This window comes from Quercus robur, chromosome 4 (assembly GCF_932294415.1).
Source record: "Quercus robur chromosome 4, dhQueRobu3.1, whole genome shotgun sequence".
Lineage (NCBI taxonomy): Eukaryota > Viridiplantae > Streptophyta > Magnoliopsida > Fagales > Fagaceae > Quercus > Quercus robur.
The window spans coordinates 22,994,886-23,017,584 of NC_065537.1; the positions used below are offsets into that span (position 1 = coordinate 22,994,886).

General features: G+C 36.4%; 1 protein-coding gene across 1 annotated transcript; it reads left to right on the forward strand.

Moving 5' to 3' along the window:
* Window positions 1–21,741: 21,741 nt before the first annotated feature.
* LOC126721575 (uncharacterized) lies at window positions 21,742–22,356 on the forward strand. The gene has a single exon (XM_050424625.1). It carries the CDS (start codon window positions 21,742–21,744, stop codon window positions 22,354–22,356), a length of 615 nt encoding a protein of 204 aa, XP_050280582.1.
* Window positions 22,357–22,699: the final 343 nt, after the last annotated feature.

Consider the following 22,699-nt stretch of genomic DNA (forward strand, 5'->3'; position numbering starts at 1 on the left):
TTTTTATAGCTATACATGTAAACATACACAACCACTGTGAGTTTTTCCCTGCAAACCAATGAATTATAAACACATGTATTTCTTTCTTTGAAAAATGTATATTACAACTAATTGCTTAAGAGAGTGTATTGTGTATAGTATAACTTGTCCCACCCTCCCTTAAAAGTTACAATGACTTTTAAGTGGAATTGTGGTGTGCCTTTGTGTTAAAACCTCTTTCCTTCTCTCTTGTGTGTGTGTGTGTTTGTTTCTCAAAAAATGGTTTGCCGGTTGAAGAGTAATAAATTCTTAGTAAATGCTTAATTATGACTTTTAAAAATGCATTTATTATGTGGTTGTGTAATTTTTTTTTTTTTTTTTTTTCTGAGAAACAAACACAAACAAAAAGAAAAGAGAAAGGGATTCTAACACAGAAGCATATCACAACTCCATTCAAAAGCCATGGTAGGTGGTTGTGTATGTTTATAAATCACTGAACCAGTGACCTTTAAAGAATAATAAACCAATAAATTATAGTTCATAATTAAGCATTTATTATTCTTCAACCTTCAATCAATGAGCTGTAATACATATTTTTTGAAGGGAAAAAAAATTCGCATATCAAAGATTCATTGCTTTGCAGGAATAAATTCAATGTGTTTGTGTATGTTATTTATTTATTTATTTTTGAATATTTGGGCATTATTTGACTTTAATTTTGAGTATATAAATATTATTTACACTGGCGGCTCCAAGTTAGAGTCAGTGTGGTCATAGGATCACCCTAGCCTAGAAAAAAAAAGTCATTAGTATATATAAAATTTAAAAATTTAATGATTTTTTTACCTTAAAAAAAATGTGTGACTACCCTAAATTTTTTTAGGTCCAATATAATTAAATTTTGGACAAAGTTTAGTAACAAACTTAGTTGTAGATTAAGGTTACAACTCCACTCAATATTTTTTTATTAGATATGAATTTTAACAATTCCATAATTAGATTACATTTCTTTTTCTTATATCCTCCGTACTTGCAAAATTCAAGAAGATTAAAGATAAATAGATTATGTCATCAATCAAATGTTTAATTTTCGAGTTTTTGTAGTCTAAAATTATATGTAAAAAGTAAGTTTATGGATCAAATAGTAAATAACATCCGATTGACAAAAAACTTGACATGTCTTTTAAGAACATAAAAAACATACAATTTAACAATTAGATTTTCAAAATATGTAGTCATGTTAATTTGTTTAGTGAAAGTTGTAGTCTTAGGCTACAACTAAATTTGTAGTCAAATTTTGGTCCTTTTAACAATTTATTGGGCCTTTACAAACAAAACGAGAAATCTAAGAAAAATCTTATTTAACTAAAATTTTGAAAGAGATATAGCTTGCAGTATTGATAATAAGATATAACTATGTTTTTTTATTAAATATTGTATTGTAAGTACTCAGAAAATAAAAGTCCAAGCCCACTAAGAATAGTGGTACCTTGTCCTTCGAACCAAGCCCAAACAATAGAATTTTTTGAAGAGAGTGAGAAAATACTTCAAGTGCAATTCTAAGCATAGTTCAAGTATAAGGCCAAAGAGCCCAAAGTAATAGATAAGTGAGAATTAAGTAGTAATTGAGAATGATGTTCTCCTCAGGCTGAGGATTAGTCTCTTATATATATTTGGTTCAGGTTTTACTCCAGATAATTCACTGTTCACTTCCTTATTTTTCTATTTCTTAAAGAAAATGTTCATCCCCTTTTTCTAGGAGATTCCCTTCCTTTATATCCCCATTCCTTGCATCCTAACCCTCTACCAATATGCCTCTAGGAATTCCTAAGGACACTTGTCCCATCAAAACTCTGCTGAAGGTCATGGAAGGGGTTGCTAACTATGAAATTATTGCTCAGAGATCATTCCCACATTAATACAACTGATAAGGTTGGTGAAAGGCATTTAATGCGGAGGGTGGAAGTATACCCTTTAGGAAACTTCCTCCCACCATCCTTGCCTCCATCGCTATCCCTTCTCCTTTCCCTGGAACACCACAAGGCACCAATTGGTGGGCAAATTCCAATTATTCCTTGGTCTGATCCTCCTCAGTCTTCGGACCCCCAACATGTATAATTTATATTTCTTAATGACCACTCCAAAAACAATTCCTAGAGCTGCCATTGATTATTTAATTGAGTATTAATAGAACTTTAAGGAAAAAAAGTATAAAAATGTTATTTAATTAAGTATTAATTGCAGTTTAACATGTGCCCTTAGGGCATTAGTTAACAAAAGGTACATAATTATGCTTAAACTAAAAGACAAAACAACCTTTAGAAAAAAAACAAAAATATATAGGAAAGATATGAAATCACTATTAATTATTTAACATCGGCTCATCACTCTAGCACTATCAACTTTATCAATTACTAGCCTCATCACACGCACTTTGTGCGTGCAATGAGGCTTTATTTTTTTGGTTTAGTATCATATTTTTTTCACTTATTTCAATTTGAGGTTTTCACCATTTCTCAAAAGAAGTGCGCATTTAGAACTACTATTATGGTCAGAAATGTCATAAGCTAGCTCTAACAAATGAATACTGAAATAACATTGAAATCATAAGTTTGTGTGTGGATTTTTTCATTTTTTAGATCTAGCCTATTACATTTCTAACCATATTAGTAGTTCTAAATGCACAATTTTTGTGAGAAAATGTGTAAACTTCAAATTGAAATAATTGAAAAATATATGATACTAAATAATAATAAAAAAGCTCCAACGCACATGTGAAGCGCGTGTGACAAGGCTAGTATATTACTCATATATCTTTATTTTTTTAAAGCTTATTGTCATAATTTTCCATTCATCCCAATTTGAAGTTTATGCATTTGTCCAATGATATGGTCTTTTTTTTAGTGGTTGATTTAAGGAAAAAATTTGGGTGACTAACTTGATTTCTATCTTTTTCATAATATTTAAAAAGTAGTATAAATCTCTTATCTTTTTATTTTTTTATTGTTTTAATATTCTAAAAAATGTTTTGAATTTGCGTGACACATTTTGATTTCAAATCTTAATCTCTATCTGCGTAGTTGAAAAAAAATCATCTTCTCTACATGCAACAAATTGATCAACACCCATTGCTAAACTCTAGGTGCAATAAAAAAAATAAACATATGCCTTCATAGCAAAATCAAATAATCAATCAAACTTCAAAACTCTAAATGGGGTAACAGTAACACCGAGAACTAAACCAAACGGTCACAGTAATACAAATTTAAATTGAAAAATTAACATAAATTTGAGAAACTAAGCACTATTTGCTCCAATGACTATAGCTCATCACTGACTCCCTTCCATCCCTTTCACTGCTATCGATGCTAACAAACATGTCGTTGATGCTTAGCTACAACTCATGGCATCATTCAAAAAAAAAAAAAAAAAAAATTGATGGTGAATGTTGATTTTTCTTTTTGTAATTTTTTTTTTATTTCAATTTGTCACATTTTTAACATTTTTCTAGGATACATGGCATCATTCAAATTGAAAATTGATGGTGAATGTTAAGTAGATGAAAATATTTTGTGCTAATGCCCCTAGTTTAGACATGCTTGCACATAAAATTGATGACATGCTTTGCATAAAAAATTGTAAACATGTTTGCGTATCAAAACTAATGGGCCAGTCCCCATAATGCCGACATTCTTGATATAAAATAGACATTCCTAGCCTAAAATTCAACCAAACAAAGGTCTTAATTTTGAGTCTTAGGATAATTTTTTGGGTGATTGTGACCGGGCCTTTGAAAGGCTGCCTATGTCCTTCACTCATAAAGGATTAAGAGTCCATTTGGATACAGCTTATTTTGCTAAAAGTTGAAAACTGAAAATTGAAAACTAAAAATAGTGTAGAAAAATAAATTTTAAATGTGTGAAGAGTACCGTGGGACCCATTTTTAATATTTTTTTCTGAATAAAGTAGTTGTAGGTTTTGCAAACAATGCGTGAACAGTGCATGAACAGTGCACTTTGTCTCCTAAAAGCTGAAACGTGTACATCAAAAAAAAAAAAAAAAAAGGAAAATACAAAACACCAAACGCAGGAAAATAATTCCTATCCAAACGTATACTAAGTCCAAACGTCGTTAAAAAAATGGTTTTAAAAAATGACTTTTTCATGAAAATTTTTGAAATGAAATTTCATATTCTCCCCCCCCCCTTTTTTTTTTAAAAGCCATTCAATGTAGAACGGTTGTATTAAATATTTTTCTTTTTCAAATGAGCAAAAGATGATCCTTTGAACAACCATTTTGATCAGTCATAATGCTCAAGAGTTAACAACTCAATTTATCAACTAAGAAAGATTTGAAATCATTAAAAACATGTAATCAAATTTGCTTATTTCTTTTGAACCTTTTCCTATTGAGTCTTCAAAGACAATCAAAGAATTGAAATGTGGAAATGCTTGGAAATCACATATGTAGGGAACAAGCAAGAGGGAGAATGTCCTAAGTTTGAAAATTTATTGAAATCATTTGAGAATTTGAGAAATTTTTTGTTCTCTTTATAGTAGTGTTTGTTGGTAGAAACAAAGGGTGTATTCCAAATCCCCCCCCCCCCCCCTTTTTTTTTTTAAATCCATTCAATGTAGAACGGTTGTATTAAATATTTTTCTTTTCCAAATGAACAAAAGATGATCCTTTGAACAACCCTTTTGATCAGTCATAATGCTCAGGAGTTAACAACTCTATTTATTGACTAAGAAAGATTTGAAATTGATAGACCAAAAACGTATTGACCCCTTGTAATAAATTAATTGATTAATTCGCCAAATTTATTAATTAATCAAATTAACATGCAAAGTGCATGGTAGTACAAACAAGTCACCAATTAAACTAAGTATGCAGCGGAAAATAAATTGACAAGATGATTTGTTTATGAATGGAGAAAACCTACACGACAAAAATCCCACCAGGTGATTTTAAGGTCACCATTCCTGAGAATCCACTATTATCAATACAAGCGATTACAAGTAAAGGAATCTCAGTACCTTATACCAACCTATAGTTGAACCCTTATCCCAATACCCAATTGGACTTGTTCTGTAGTGACAATCTCTCATTTTCAATGCACGGCTCCTAATATGTGACTAACCAATTACGCAGATCCCAGTACATGACTTGAATACCAACTTGAGAAGGATGTTAGCTGCAAAGTTTTTCAGTTCATCACACGATGAAGATCACAAAGTTGCTTGGTCACAAAACCCTATAGTGTACAAACACAGCAGCTTCTTCAAGAACTAGGGCAAACTAGGTTTCTGGTCACACTGCTCTTCACTTTTGTGAAATTTTCTCTTATACAACTTGTATCACCTTTCATGGCCCTTAAAATAATCCTTATATATGTTTAGAATTATGAGAAAAGAAAGCCTAAACATACATTCACGGATTGGATGAAAAACAGTCCTGAAAATCTGAACTTCATAAACCTCGATAAATAGCCATCTATTGAGCTAGTTGTCAAGCCATGGGCTCTAGCAGCTTTTAAACCTCGATAGATGCTAGCTGTCGAGCTTTAAAATCCTGCACTTTCTGACTTGATTCTCAGACAGACTTGCATGGATTTAACACGTAATCTTGAAACCTTATTTCTTGAAGCATTAAACACATCCTAAATCTACCCAATTACAAGCAAAGTACGTTTTGTCACAGGATTAGCCAATTACATAAAATAGTGACATATGTTCCTAACATTGAATCACATATGTTCTAACAATCTCCCAATTTGGCAATTCGTGACAAAACCACAAAAAACAAATGAGATATGAGAGAAGTCATAAATCACTCAACTCATATTCACTTGTTGAATACAATAAAATCTATCCTAACACAAACTCTTGAAAATTTTTGCAAAAAGAGAGTTTATGGCAAGTAGACTTTGACAACCTATGTTTCTGAAACACTTTAAACAAAACTTATCAAGGCATCTTAGTGTGAAATAGAAATAATAGATTGCATACATTATATAAAAAACATGTGCATAAAGATAGAAAAGAAACAACACATGGAGAGATAGGTGAAAGAACTGCAATAATAACCTCAAATGTATATATATCAACAAGTACAAGGTTTGCTATCACAACATGATCACAAGATCTAAGGTACATGAACAATGTATCTAAAATAGAGGGAAAAGAAAAAAAAAATCAAATCCTCACTACATCCCTCAAAATATGAACACTCCCCCTATCTCCTAAACTAACCCTTCCCCTATGAGTATGACTACTCTCGTCTCAAAACTAATCCTTTTTTTTGTCACGAGTGACAAAGGGGTAAGTATATCAAGTAGACATATCATCATCACTCAGTGAGCCATCATCATCAACCTTAGCATCGTCAGCACTATCGAAGCCATCACTCTTATCCTCAAATGCCTTGGGAGAGGAAGCCACAGTGTAACCACCCATCACAGCATGTCGTCACATGATACAACTAACACGGGTGTTCACCCGACATAACTCATCACTGAGAGTGTCAAGGCGAGCATCCATGCACACAAGTTGTGCCATGATGGCCTCAAGTGTCACTCTAGCTGTGGAAGAAGAAGAAGTGGAGGTAGATGGAGCGGTAGAATATGGAGGAGCTTCCGTCTGCATCTGGGGCTGCCTTGAGCAAAGTTGTGCAAAACTCCGCTTAACAGTAGCAGCGTCAATGGTACACATAAATGAAAAGTGGGGAGACTCGAGATAGGAGACAGAAAAGTGGCAAAAGAGCCTCGTGTTTGCGGAAGGAAAGATGAACTTATCACGAGTCGCCATGTCCTTATAGATATCTATAAGGGAGAGTACAAAGTGTGAGGGGAAATCAATAATGAGACCTTCAATGAGAGACAACAAAAATCAAGCACGAGGCTTTGTTATAGTGTTATAGTGAGACAATGGATGAAGAATAAATGTCATCACTATGTTTAGGAATCTCAGACCTTTAGCAAAGGCCGAGCTGTTTTGACGATCACCCCATGAAGAAGGTGTCTCACAAAACAGAGATGAGAGTTTGTCCTTGGACACTGTCCTTAGACGCTGACAGCCAGGGTAGTTAGGATGCGCTATCCTAGGATGTGTAGTATCTCGGAGACAATCTTTGGAGTAACTACCATGCGTATGCCCCAAACACGATTAGAAAACCGGGGTATAGAGTAGTCAAATCTGTGCATATTGGAGTAGAACACTTGTATGCTCACAGAAGGACACATGACCGAGGCACCACATAGTGACTTCCAACCTTTACTATAGATGACAGTGGGTAGGTCAGTGTTAAAAAAATTTGACAGAACGACTTGGCATTCCGAATGAATGTCACGTCATGAAAAGTTCTCAAAGAAGTTTGATTTGGCCTTTTCATCACAAAACTGAACATGAGAGGGTGTGGGGTCAGAATGAGAAGAAGAAAAAGATGCCCTGGAACAAAGAGGATTCCGGGATGGAGTAGACTTATGCTTAAGTGCCATGATGCAACTAACGGAAGAAGGAGAGAAAGAAAGAAAGAGAGGGAGACAATCAGAAAAGTACCAAGCAGTTGATATATCAAGATATATAGAATTGAAGGTACATATGCATGAGAATGCATGAACATGTGACATGCAAAAATAAATTCATCATAGGTTTAGCCCAATCCAAACCTACCAACATACAACATTGCAACAGATAAAACACACATCTATAATGCATGAAACATTGTTACAATGCTCATGTGATGCAATGCATGAGGTTTTAAACTCAATTAAGTAACATCCAACCCGAAAATTGCACAAAACATTCATCAATTTTGAAAAACTCCAAAATTTTTCAAACCCAAAACCTAGATCTAAATGCATGAAATGCATGAAGAATGAGATTTAGAAAGGTCAGACCATATGATTAGAAGCAAGAATAGGCCGAAAATCATGTGGAAGTGAAGGTTTAGAGAGAGAAAAAAGTGAGTTTGGAAGGTGAAAAGCTTGAAAACTGCCAAGAGAGATCGAGGGTGTGAGATCTGAAATCAAAACAGCTCTTTATATAGAAAACTCATAAACCTCTGAGAATTTGAGGGTGGGTAGTGGCTTATTAATGATAAGCTTGAAAAATGATACATTTTCTTCACAAAATCAGTCGGTATATTTTGTCAAATTTAGGGTGAGTCATTAATTTGAGGTTGGGTAGTGGCTTATTAATGATAAGGCTAGGGTTTACAATTCTGTTTGGGATGCTGGTTAGTTAATTCATGAAATTGGCGTATTGGGTCTTGCTTAGTCTTAGGGTAGATGTCTTAATAATGGTGGAGCTTTGCTCAAAGTGTGTAAATAACACTGGGTGCAAATTATACCACAAGAGATTTGAGGGTTTGGTGAAGTAGTAGGAGCCACTAGTAAAGAAGAGTAGGAACTTTATATACAAATGATATTTGAAGGGAGACCTGCTACTTGAAGTCCTATATATATTCACATGATATTTTTTATATATTAAAGGATGGTATTATATTACGTTTTCCTATTCTGTTTCACTATAATGTTCAAGAGCGAGTCAATAACTTTTAGCTGAAGGTCCTGTACTGAGGACAAAAATCATCTTTTTTTTCTGTGCTGTTTTACTAGAAGGATATGGAAATATATTATGAGCTTATGTTTAATCTCTGACCCCAAATTTAACTGGCTAGATTTAGTTGATTGGAGTGTAATTCACCTAAAAGGGAAGAGCTTAAGAGCTATACTTTGTAAATTAGCACCAAAGTGGAGACAAAAAAAATGCAATTCTTCGCACTAAGAGACTATATACTGAAGGCCAGTTTTGTTAGAGTCATAATTAGATACAAGCTTCATTCCTTAATTACTTTCCACCAATACACGTTTAGGTCCACTTTACTTTTTAGAAAATTACCCTAAGCTCTACACAAAATTTGAATGCAAGCTTTATAAGTTTGAATGCAAGCTTCATTGCTTGATTACCTTCCACCAATACACGCTTAGATTCACTTTACTTTTTAGAAAATTATCCTAAGCTCTACACACAATTTTTCAACCTTTTTCTTCTTTTTTCTTTTATTTATTTATTTATTTTTCCCTCAAAAGAGTCAAAACTCCTTGTTACGGGCTTTATTAGTTATCAAGAGCACGTTGCTGTTTTTAGATTTTCTTTTTTATACTTTTTGATCCAATCTTAATTCTTGTTTTTAGCATTATTTGTAACCATTAAACATAAACTTTCGGCAATAGTACTATTGTACACTTTTTTATGATGTTGATATTACAGTATGCCTTAAGGATACTTTCGAACTAGTTGGCTAAAATCCTAATGTCATGGATCTCAGTTTTTTTTTTTTTTTTTTTTAATCATAATTGAATTTAAGCAATCTAGATTGTCTATATTGCACTGAAGAAAAAGTGACCTAATAAAATGTCAGAGGCAGTCCCCCCACAATAGTTAGATGAAAAAGGTGAGCTATATCAATGGTTATCATATAGATCTTTGTCTCCTCCATCTATCGAATTGTTGGAAATTTTCAAAGGGTTCAATCACTTTTTTTTTTTTTTTCCAATCATTTTTAGTTGAAAGAGAATTCTCACCAGCACCTACAATTCAAAATACCACGTCATTCCATATCCTTGCCCCGACTTCATGCACCGTCATTCAAAGAAAAATGCTTTCTTACAAAAAGTATTTAAAAAAAAAAATTTTAATTTTTTAATTAAAAAATTTATAGGAAAGCCAGACTTAATGACAATTTTCTAATGGATACTAACGGAATACCTTAATTAAATAAACTTTAATCTTAAAATATTCAATCAAACAAGAGTAAAGTTAGATATATGAAACAAATTTCAGTACAATTTAAAGGTAGGTTTTGCACTTTTACCATAATAATAATAATGACGACATAGACAAACATATTGTAATTAATGTGCAACTTTTTTAGTAAGGACAAAATTTGTCTATAAACTTTTTTTTTTTTTTTTTTTTTTTTTTTTTTTTTTTTTTTTTTTTTTTTTATAACTGTGAAGATAGAAATTTTATTGATTATTGGGCTTGAAAAAGCCTCATATTGTATACAGAAGCCGAGGAAAACTATTACAAAAACTCCCTTTGGTAAATAGTGTATGGACCATACAAAAAAGTAAACGGCTACAAGAGCTGATCGTGTAAAAGTCCCTTGGTTGCTCAGCATGGTTCAGCCAACTTCTATTCCATCGCTGGCAGTCTTGTACAGAAATTATAACTTCACTCAATATTTTTTTATTGAAAATTTTGACAAATCCATCATTGGATTACATCTTTTTCTTATATCTTTCATGCTTGTAACATTTTCAAAAGATCAAAAATTAACAATTATTAATCCCAATTGAGAGAAAGTGGGTGAATTGCAAGTATTGAACTTGATCCCAATCCATCGCCGAACAGGTAAAAAAATTGACATCAATCGGACAAAAAGTGCAATCATCATCTACAATGCCAAAAATGAAAAAAATCACTCACTTGACCTGACACAAAATCTCATAAATGCAAGAAAATTATGGTCCCATTGGCCATAACCAACCCCCTGCCGTCCTCCCCCCAGCGGGTGGTGGGCACAAAATATATATATATATATATATATATATTGTAGATTAGAGGACAAAAAATTAAATGAGGATTGCCATAATTCTTAGTTGGTTATCTACCCTCAACGAAAAAGGGCCAAGAGAACTATGTTGTTGACATGGATTACTCCATGACCAGAGCTGATGCAATAATAATCAACATCATGAAACAGGGGCCAAAAAAAAAAAAAAAAAAAGCCCAGTAATCATTTAAAGATAAAGATGATATTGCTATTGACGTAGGAAAAATATTTGGGATAGATGTCTGTTGATCCAGTGAGCATATTCAGATACTCTATTCCAAATAAGTGAAAAACATATGAAATGGGAATATGAACACTGAGGGTGCCAATGATTATCAGAGTTGTTAATGTTGTGAATCAAACCAAAATTGAAGAAAGAATTGAATATTTATTAGAGAAATTATTTAGCCCCGTCACAGTCAGATAGATTTTTATGAAGAACTAATTAAATGGACAATAATAAAGATAGTCGATGTGGCACTTGCCACCAGAATACAACAGAGTGAACTTACAATTTTTCACATTTATTTTCAATTCAGAAAGCACTAACCAAGTCTATGTAAACACATGGGTACAGTAACAACAACAAAAAAACATCTAAAAAATACCATCTTCAAAGTGTATTTAGCAATATTAACTTCAGGAAAACTTTATATTATTTAACCTTGTTAGCTTCTTCGTTGATCCATTACAACATGTCACATAATGATCCATATTCTAATTTTTGATAGTTCTTTTACTAATTTAATTATCATTAGAAAAACGTTATTAAGAAGGAAAAAAACTATTAAATTTTACTATAATTTAAGATAGCAAAAAGTAGTAACTTAAGAAAAGAACATTTTAAAGATATGCTGGGTTGATGATTGGATAACGTAATTAATCAAGTAAGAAACTACCTCGCAAATTAAAATAGTATGAACAGCAACAAATCAAATTTCAATTGATGATTCTCATTTTTAAGTTGTGGATGGGCAACATCTTTTGCTAGAATCAGAAAGATAACATTCATGTGTTTCATTCATGCCCTTTTTTTGAAAACTAAAACAAATTATTTCTTTGATAAATAATAACTAATTATTTTGAAAGGAGGAGAACTCCAATGGTAGAGTCTCTCAGAGAATTACAATGACATTTAAGAGATCCATGAAATCTGCTAAAGAACTACAAGATACCCCATCAATCATTATAGTATAGCCTTCAAACAAAGTGTGCCCCAAAAAAATTATTTAATCTCAATAACAGATATCTCAACCCCTTCAAAAGTTTTATTTTTCCTCGCCAATTGTTCACAAAATGCAAGTTACACAATGGAGTAGAGATTCAAGCAGTGTGGATAACTGAGGTGACCAACAAAAATAAGTATAGAAACATAACTTTCTGTAATAAGTTCCTCCCTAAGAAGCACAGACAAAAACATTAATATGGACGCAACATGATGTAGGACACGCAATTCTTGGAAAAATACGACACAACTAGTGGGGATATGAAAATTAATAGATTAATAAAAATTTTAGGTATATCTTATTTATTTGTAGGCATGTACTATCAAAATATTTAGAAACATATCTAAAATCAAAGGAATTCTTTTCAAATAAAGGAAAAATGTTTTTCTCCCAACACAATGAGGACATATACATACAGGAGTGTCCCCAGCACGTCCAGACATGGAGATGTTGGGGGTTTTAGAAGTGTCCATCTCATATGAACAATTGATGTCTGTTGAGGTCTGAAAAAGAAAGGGCCATAATAAAATAAGCCCAAAACAGAAGAACAAGTCAAGCCCAAAAGAAAAAATTCAGGCTAAGCCCAAAGTAATAGATACGGATGACTCATGGGGGAATAAAAGGAAGGCCCAGAGGATCCTGGAGCCCAGAAAAGAAAGAAGCGTCCAAAAAAAAGAAGAAACCACGGCAGAGTGTAAAGAAGCAAGGATCCTCAATAAGCGCAGATCCCTTCAAGCACAAATAAAAAGAAAGACTGGGACAAATCGATAGAAAGAAGACAGAAGAAGAAAAACAAGAAATAAAAGACGCGAGCGACCTCTCAATGGCACAGACAAAAAAAGGACCTCGGGGAACCAGGACAGGGAAGAAGAATGGTAACAAATGACTTTCAAAAATGGCAGAACAGGATTCCGCCCAAAAAGGAAAGAAAGGGAAAAGAGGAAGACGCCAGAAATGGGGATGCCGAGAAGGGCATACCTCAGCACGTCCCAAAGAGGATGGCCAACCAAAAGCTTTCGAAGGAATCAGAACCAAGAGAAGGAAAGAATGAGAGAAAACGAAAAAATGACTTACCGAGACGATGGAGACAGAGCATGCTCTGTTTGCAAAAGAACAAAACAGGGGAACCAACGGTTCCCCGGGACGCCCAGAAAACTCCACTATAAAAGGAGGGGATGGGTTGTGAAGAAGGCGACGAGAAAAAAAAGAAAGAAACACAAGAAAGAAGAAATTCTCTAGGAAAAAACTATCAGAAAAATCTGTGCAGAAAGAAAATACTAAGGGAAAACAAATACTGCTTCCCGATATCCTGTAAAGGCCACTATGGCACATACTCGGATCCAACGAGAATCAAACTTCGCAAGTTTTGAAGGCTGAAATAGCCATTCAAGGCTGCAATTTTTGAGCTTAATTAGACCTTGTATCACGTCCTAGTGAGCTTTCTGTAATCAAACAGATAATGTCTTAATGAAATACTGTTTCATAACTCCCAGGATCCCCACAGCACTCTTTTTTTATCGTCTTGCTAATCCTGTTTTTCTTTCTTTCTGAACTTACGTTGTTAATTTTTGGCACTCTTCGATATCCTTGTTTGTCATTTTTTTTTTCTGTATGTTGTCAGGAGTATTCTCTGTATTCACTTGATTCTTAAACAGCTTGTTAGCTGCGGTGAGTCAAGGCCCGGTCCACCAAATCCTTTCCTTTTCATTCAGGCTCGGGATCCTTGGGCCTGAGTATCCCGAAAAAGACACTCTCACAATGTCTAGCTACAGAAGAACACATTAGAAGCAACATCATTTTTGGACGGTTAATAGTTACATGGTAATGAAATGCTTATCCAACAACGATAATAAAGCCTTTAAAGTCCCAGGATCCTCGATAGACTAGTTAGTATCGGCCACATATATGGTAAAAGAAAGGCATATGTTTTCCCAAATCAAAATCAAAGAAGAAATTACACACTGGGTCACCAATTCCAAATTTCCATATCTATGAAGATCATCTGGGCATTGATGCTAACTCTTAACACAAGCAATTGAACCTCCAAGACTACACAACACCCCCTTCAGCACCAGAATAGCAGATGATTCAACTGAACTGGCAACAAATACAAAACTAATACTCTACTCTTCATAGTAACTACTAAATTTTTAGTGTCAGCAAAAACCCATGTCACAAATGGAAAATCAAGAATAATGTGCCTAGAATTAGCTTATTTCCCTCTTACATAACTAAAAAAAAAAAAAATCAACAATTAAGCCTAAAAAATAAAAATAAAAAAAAAAAAATTTCTTGCACCATTGTCAATAAATCTCTAAAAAAAATTCAAACCCATTAAATATTTGAGCTAAAAATAAAGAAATTAATTAAAAAAGATCCCATTTTTCAAAAATTACATTCACCAATCAATCATTGTTAATCACAGCAAAACAAGTAAATATATGTATATGAACAGAGAGAGAAGTAGAGAACTGACCTTCAACGAAACCCAACCATATGAGTTGGATATACTGAGGACTTGAATATAATTTTGACAGAGAAATAAGCAAAAATTAAGGACCTGAATTGGGATTTGGCAGAGAGAGAAAGAGAAGAAGAAGAAGAAGAAGAAGTAAAATAGGTTGGATGGATGATGCTTTAACAGCAGACGCCACTGGCCGTACAGGGAGAATTCAGGATTCTTTCTCATCCTCTTCGTCAGTTTTCTCTCCGTTACCGTCCATTGCCACATGCTCTGCCACGTGAGTGTGATTCACTAGAACCGCAACTTGAAACTTTTTATTTTTTATTTTTTTTGAGAAGGAACTTTTTATTATTTTTAGACTGTTCATGTTTTAGCTGATGGGATTTGTGACACATGACCTCTGAAACAGTGTCTGACCAATCATGTTTCTGTATAAACAAACTGTGGAATATACCGAAACGCCATGACCTCTGAACAAAAACCAAGCCGCACAAACTCACCTGAAACCCAATTTCTACAAAACTTTACCAAGAAAAAGTTTATCAGCTCAGCTGCACAGAAGACCAACGCCACACCTAATAAGAGTCCCATCACAAACCCAAGGGCTCTCCCTATATCCCTTTCATCCCAAAATCAGTCTCCAAACGTCTCCTTTAAGGAGGCTCTGATGCACGATATGAACACAGATCCGGAATCACCGTTTGACGGCAATGTTATCGATGCGGTGCTAACTGAAGAAAATCACCTTGCATCAGCGGAACAGACCAGTCAAGGAATGGAAATGCGAAAGGACATCATTGCCTTGTCTCCCCAGATGCAAGAGCAAATATATGCCCCATGGCGGTCCAGCGTCATTATTAAAGTTGTCGGTAAGTCTTTTGGTTATAAAAACCTCCTTACTCATTTGGGAGGCATCTGAAAACCCAAAGGTAAATTTTCTATGATTGATCTGGGCTATGATTTTTTTCTTGTTAGATTCTCTATACTCGATGATTACCAGAAAGCTCTAGAACAGGGTCCATGGTTTGTGGGTGAAAATTACTTGTCCGTAAGGAAATGGGAACCAGAGTTCCAAGCTGCTAAAGCTAAAGTGTCATCAATGGCTATTTGGATTAGATTAGCTGATTTACCAATAGAATTCTTCCATCCTAATATCCTTAGAGCTGTTGGTAATACTATAGGTACCTTTCTCCGTATTGACACCATAACCACTTCAGTTGCCAGGGGATGCTTTGCTAGGATCTGTGTTCAAATTGATTTGGAAAAACCCCTTATGCCTAACATTACCATTGGAAAGTTTATTCAAACGATTCAATATGAAAACATTCCTATGCTATGCTACAATTGTGGCATTTTGGGACACACGCAGGACAAATGTAACCACTCAGTTTCAAATACTCCTTTAGAAGACCATGCCCAAGTCTTGAATCCCAACCCAGGAGTAGGTAATCCATCTGACTTCGGCTGATGGTTAATAGTAAACCGTAGAAGCAATAAATCACGAACAGAGGGTAAGTCAAAACCACCTAGGGTAAATCGTCCTGAACTTACTCCCACACATCCCCTTGGAGATCCCCCTTCAAACCCTGATCGCTACACGTATACACCAACGCTGTCACCTAATCCTGCCACCCCAACTCCCCAATTAGCAAATCTGCCTTCTGACTCTTCTCAGCCATTTCACAAATCGCTGTCCAACAGGTTCACCTTACTTGAGTACTCAACGGAGGATCTCACAAAGGAAGCAAGTAATACTGCAGTGGATATGACGAAGGTGACACCCGTCGAAACGGTAGATGATGATTCTAGTACTAACGTGGCAACTTCATACACTTCTAATGTTACTGTTTCATGCAACGAAGCCACTATTTTAGGGCATCCATGCCCTTCCACTTCACATATTTCCTCCATAACATCTCCCTCGTCTACACACAAACACATTCATGGACTTCGAACCATTACTTTCGGACTCCCTCGACTCAGACTCACCACCCTCTTCTCCTACCCACCACCACCAGAATACCAACATTCCCTCACTCAACCCCTTTGCTCCAGCATTCACACCTTCGGACAATCATCATCCCTTCACTCCATTTCTGTCTCTGATTCATCTCCCAAATGCAGACCGTCCAATTCCCATAATTCAACTTGCTCTTCACCCAGAAACTCTAATCTGCTGGACTTCTCACACAATACCAGCCCGAACAACACCTCATGGACCTCATTTGCAGGATTGGAGCAATCTTCTAAAAATGTTGAATCCAATAACCCTCCCTCACAACCCAACTCCCCTTCATGCACCCTACCCTCCTCCTTCTCGCTCCCTTCGTACGAGGAGACTTTCTCGATGGGCAACATCTACACCAAATGCAAACCGTCGAGCCACGTCAAACCTTGTTGACGACTACATTCTGCCAGTTCCAATCTACAAGATCCTAGCCACCGAAGAAATGATGTTCTCTGTAGAATCAGAGACACCAAAGCTGGTTATAACGCATTTCTCCGCTCGGTTAGGAACAGTGGCCATTACCATAATCTCATGTCAAAAGCCCATGGTCTCACGTCCACAGTTCAAGATTTACTTGGACCCCTTGACCACGACACAACAATTTCTGTCTCTTTTCCCAATGGGGTCGGTCTGTCCGTCCACCTCCCATAATCCACCTCCGAGTCAACCCCCCACTCCCCAAGCCTCGATCATGAAGATAATCACATGGAATGTTAGAGGGGCTGCCAACCCAAATTTTCGTCTGAACGCGCAAGACCTAGTGAACACTCACCATCCTGACATAATGGTTATTTTGGAACCAAAAATTGGTGGTTCTCATGCTGAAAATGTGGCTAACCAAGTGGGTCTCTCCCGTAATTTTCGAGTAGATCCACAAGGCTTTTCTGGAGGTATTTGGGTTCTATGGGAAGGCCAACGTTGCAACGTAGATGTTGTTCGTGCCACAAATCAAAGTGTCACCATGCTGATTAAGGTAAACTCTCATTCTACGCCTTGGCTATTTACAGCTGTCTATGCTTCTCCCACTCTTAGTAAACATTTAAAATTTTAGGAGTTTTTGATTGAATTAGCTAATACTCACCAATTACCCTGGCTCATGATGGGAGATTTTAATGAACTCTTAGAGGCCACAAATAAAATAGGAGGAAGAGACTTAATCCCTGGCCGGGTGCAAGCCTTTGACAATTGTCTAAAACGATGTGGTCTGTTTGAGCTTGCTTCAAGTGGGCCTAATTGTGCCTGGACTAATAAATCTTGGAACTGGCCCAAACACATCAAAGAAAAACTTGACAGAGCCTTTTGTAACAATGAGTGGCAACTCCTTTTTCCTCGGGCCCATGGGCTTACTCTCCCTAGGATGCACTCTGACCATCACCCGATTAGTGTTTCCACAGAGGGTTGGAACACTCAAAAAACACATCATACTTTTATTTTTCAACCTATGTGGTTGACTCATGTTACCTTTAAGCCCACAGTAAACTGCTGCTGGAATTCCCACAACACACATGTCATGGAATCCCAAAATTTCACCTCACTATTTTACTCTAAAATTCACCATATGCAAAGTTGCCTTACCCGTTGGAACTCGGAGACCTTTGGAGAAATAGGACGTAATAAGAAAAGACTCAGAGCTAGAATTTTAGGAATCCAAAAGGCTTTATGTACTAAACACTCCAGGTTCCTAGTAACATTAGAGCGAGACCTCATACATCAATATAATATAATTCTATATCAGGAACATCTATTATGGCAAATGAAGTCTCGCATGTTATGGCTGACATACGGAGATGCGAACACAAAATTCTTTCAACTCCAAACTAAAATCCGTAGAGCTAGACAACATATAGTTACTCTCAAGGATGATACCGGTGAGTGGCTTCAAGGCACACAATTACACTCTCATGTTACCAACCATTTTCAAAATTTATTTCAAATGGTAAATCCCCATAATACTCTGCCTCCTCCGACTGAAACATTCCAAACTATGGGTTTTAATCGTAATTTTTTCCAAAATACCCTTGCTGCTTTCCCTTCATCTGAGGAAATTCGTACCACCCTTTGGAGTATTCATCCTCAAAAAGCTCCAGGCCCGGATGGGCTGCACGCGCAGTTCTTTCAACACTCTTGGGGGACTTTGAGTAGAGATATTACAAAGTTTATCCAAACTATTTTCATTACTGGCCGTGTTCCCCATGATCTTACAGCCATAAAATTGATCTTGATTCCAAAGGTTTCTAATCCTGAAACTGTTCATCAATTATGCCCTATAAGTCTCTGCAACACTTTATACAAACTGCTTTCCAAAATAATTGTTTTAAGGCTGAAAAAATTCCTCCTTGATCTCATACACCCAGCCCAATCTGGTTTTATTCCAGGGAGGAGGGCTACAGATAACTATATAATAGCCCAAGAATTGATTCACCTAATTCATAACAAACGAGGACAAAAAGGGCTCATGGCTGCCAAAATAGACCTAGAAAAAGTTTATGATCGTCTTGAGTGGTCTTTCATTCGGTTCACCCTTCAGTTCTTCAATTTCCCTCAACAAATAATTGATCTTATCATGGCCTGCCTAGAAACATCTTCAATATCAATCATGTGGAATGGTCAAATCAGTAAATCTTTCAATCCTTCAAGAGGGGTTCACCAAGGTGATCCATTATCACCTTATCTATTCATTCTATGTTTAAACCATTTGTCTCTTTTACTGGACTCAGCGCTTCATACTAAATCTCTCCAACCTATCAAGGTCAATAGAAGAAACCTAAGTTTTAACCATATTTTCTTTGCAGATGACATTTTCCTCTTTGCACATGCTACTCCCCAACAAGCATATATTTTATTTAATATTTTTAGAGGATTCTGTAATAATTCTGGACAACTTTTTAGCTCCCATAAGTCTAAACTTTTTTTCTCCCGCAACACTCCTGTTCTGATCCAAAATGAGATTGCTGCACAAATCAATATTCCTATAGTTGAGGATTTAGGAAAATATCTTGGGCCGCCAATTCTTACTTCAAGGAAACTAAATAGCACATTTTCTCCCCTCCTTGAGCGGATAAATTCTAAAGTTCGTTTGTGGCAGCCAAAACTTCTATCAATGGCAGGAAGGCTAACTCTCATCAAATCTGTGCTCTCTCCAATTCTAAATTATCACATGCAAACAACTTTACTTCCAGCAGCGGTCATCCAGCGCCTTGAACAAGCCCTTAAAGGGTTTTTATGGGGGGACACAGAAAATCAAAGACATGTTCATCTTCTGTCTTGGGAAAAAGTCACCGAAACAAAGCAACAGGGTGGTTTAGGAATTAGAGATATCAAACTCAATAATGAGGCCTTCCTTACCAATCAAGCGTGGAGAATTTGGACAAATCCAAATGGCTTTTGGGCAAAATTTCTCAAACAAAGACACTTCCCCAATACTCACTTCCTAAATCCAGATATCTCTACTTATGGTTCTCATTCGTGGAAAGCCATTCTTAAAGGTCGCTCTATATTTTCAAAAGGGACTCGCTGGATAGTTGGAAATGGCCAATCCACAAAATTCTAGACAGATCCTTGGTTACCCAATGGTACTATTCGATCCTTAATTCATGGACCTTTAACGCTAGGGGAAGACCAAGCAAAAGTGTCAGATGTTCTTGCACCCAATTCTCAATGGAACCTCAATCCTATTAGTTTTGATTTGCCTATATCTATCATTAAACAAATACAAGCAACTCCCCTCTCGGACTTCAATGTTTCTCAAGACAAGCTCATTTGGTCTTCACATGCTGGTTTTTGCTCTGTCAAGTCAGCTTATATCTTTCTATCTAAGCAGACACAGAACAAAACCCAAGAAACTAACTTGTCGTGGAGCTGGATTTGGAAAATTCCTATCCCCCCCAAAATCAAACTTTTCTTATGGAAATGTGCCCACAACAGAGTACCATCGCGTGCATTTATCTTCAAACATGCCAACTTAGCAGCCCAAGCGTGTCCCAGATGTGGCCTTCAAGAAACTACTATAAATCTCCTTCGTGACTGCTCATTCCCAAGGGACTTGTGGCTCACTCTCTCCTCTTATCATCCTACCCCAAATTTTTTTGATACCCCTATCCACCAATGGTGCAAAACAAATATTCACACAAACATCACAGTTAATAATATTCCTTGGTACATCCTCTTCCCATTCATCTTGTGGTCCATTTGGTTAAGCCGTAATTCCCTCGTGTTTAGCAATAAATATATTACTCTGTCCCAACTCCGCAAAACAGGGATTCACCATGCCACTGAATTCTTCTATTTAAGCATGCATCCTAAACTTCAATACCGAACCACCATTACTACACTTGTTGGATGGAAACCAACTCCTTTCCCCTTCCTTACTCTTAATACAGACGGTAGCGCAAAAGGCAATACGGGCCATGCTGGAGCAGGCGGAATTATAAGAGATCATTGGGGGAATTGGATAGGAGGATTCTCTATTAACATAGGTATCACCCATAGTATGATGGCAGAGCTGTGGGCTATTCGAGAAGGTTTAAAATTTGCTTGGAGTAATGGATACAAATATATCAACCTTCAGGTGGATTCCCAATTGGCACACAATTGGATAACAAACCTGAGCTCCCTATTTCCTCTGGAATATTCTAACTTAATCCTTGATTGCAGGTCTCTCCTGTAGCGACCTTGGGTGGTCAAAACTGATCACATTTGGAGGGAAGCTAATGGGTGTGCTGACCTGTTGGCAAAGAAAGGAGCAGAGCAATCGGAGCATGAAATTTTCTATGACACTTGTCCTGCGTTTTTGACGCAATGCTATTTTTGGGACTCACTGGGATTCACCTCGCCTCGCTCAGTGGGTTGTATATACCAAGGAAGCTGAAATCTGGCTATCGGAAGTCCCTGTGTGTGTGTGTTAGGTACTTCTCTGTTGTAGTGTTTGTCTTGTTCAGTGATGTGTCTGTGGTAGTGTATGTTAAGTCTTGTTATGTATTATATAGCTTGAAGTGTCTGTAGTTCGTATCTCTTTCTCATCTCTGTACTGTTCCCTTAGTGTTTGTGTAAAGATACTAGACTCAAGGTTAAAGCAGCAGTGAGGCAAGAAGCAGAAACAGTGAAGTGAAGTGCTTGTGAAACAGAGTAAAGCAAAGCAAGTGATGGTGTTGACACAAAACGGCACAAGGGACTTATGCTACTTGTAGTTTTCAATTTGTATTAGTTATTTAAGTTCACATGTGAGTGTTGCACGTGCTATATGTAACTGTTCTCCGTGTAATTAGGGAATTAGTCTCTGTTTCAGTTAGCTGATCTGTTAGTATATATATTGAACCCGTGTACAGATAATGAATCAAATTCATTTTCCCAGAATCAGAATATAGAAAGTTCCTCCAGAAGTTTCTTTTCTCTATCTCTTTTCTTAGCTTTCGTAGCTCTCTCTATTCTCTATTTTCCAATCTTACATGGTATCAGAGCCTGAATCGCTTTCAATGGCGTCCAATCCTCAACAAAGTTCATCTTCAACCTCACAGCGTGAGCTTTCACCAATGGAGGATCCGCATAGCCCATTCTTTCTGCATCACGGTGAATCACCTGGTGCGATCTTGGTTTCGCAGCCATTAACAGAGGATAACTATCCTAACTGGGCTCGTGCTATGAAGATGGCTTTGGATGCCAAAAGCAAACTAGGTTTTGTCGATGGATCAATCACTGCTATAATGGCAGTCACTCCACTGGAGAAGAAGGCGTGGTCTAAGTGCAATTCGATGATTTCCTCTTGGATTCTGAATTATGTCTCGCCTCATATCACTGCTAGTGTGATCTATAGGAACACTGCTTTTGAAGTTTGGAATGTACTCAAGAATCGTTTCTCTCAAGCTAATGGACCACGAATTTCACAGCTGCAGAAGCATATTTCTAATGTGATGCAAGGAGATTCAACAGTCACCTCCTACTTCACAATGCTTCAAGCTTCGTGGGACGAATTGTTAAATTTCAGACCTTTGCCTTGCTGTTCTTGTGGCAAGTGCACTTGTGGTGTGAATGATAAGATCAATTCACTTCAGCATCAAGATTGACTGATGCAATTTCTCAATGGATTGAATGATGCTTATTCTCAAGTACGGACTCAGATTCTCATGATGGAACCTGCTCCTTCTATAGACAAGGCTTTTTCTTTGGTGATTCAAGAAGAAAGGCAAAGATCTTCAGGCTTCAGTCTAGGTTCATCAGTTGAAACAACTGCTCTTGCTGTTAAAAATCAAAGCTTCATTCATGGCTCTGGTTTTGCAAATAATTCTGGCAAGAATTTCAAAGGCAATACTGGAAAAGGAAGGCCTATGTGCAGTTATTGTGGCAAGCTTGGTCACATCAAGGAGAAGTGTTATAAATTGGTTGGTTTTCCACCGAGTTATAAGCAGA

Coding starts and splice junctions, on each gene's coding strand:
- LOC126721575 (XM_050424625.1), top strand. CDS start 21,742: ATGGTATCAGAGCCTGAATCGCTTTCAATGGCGTCCAATCCTCAACAA.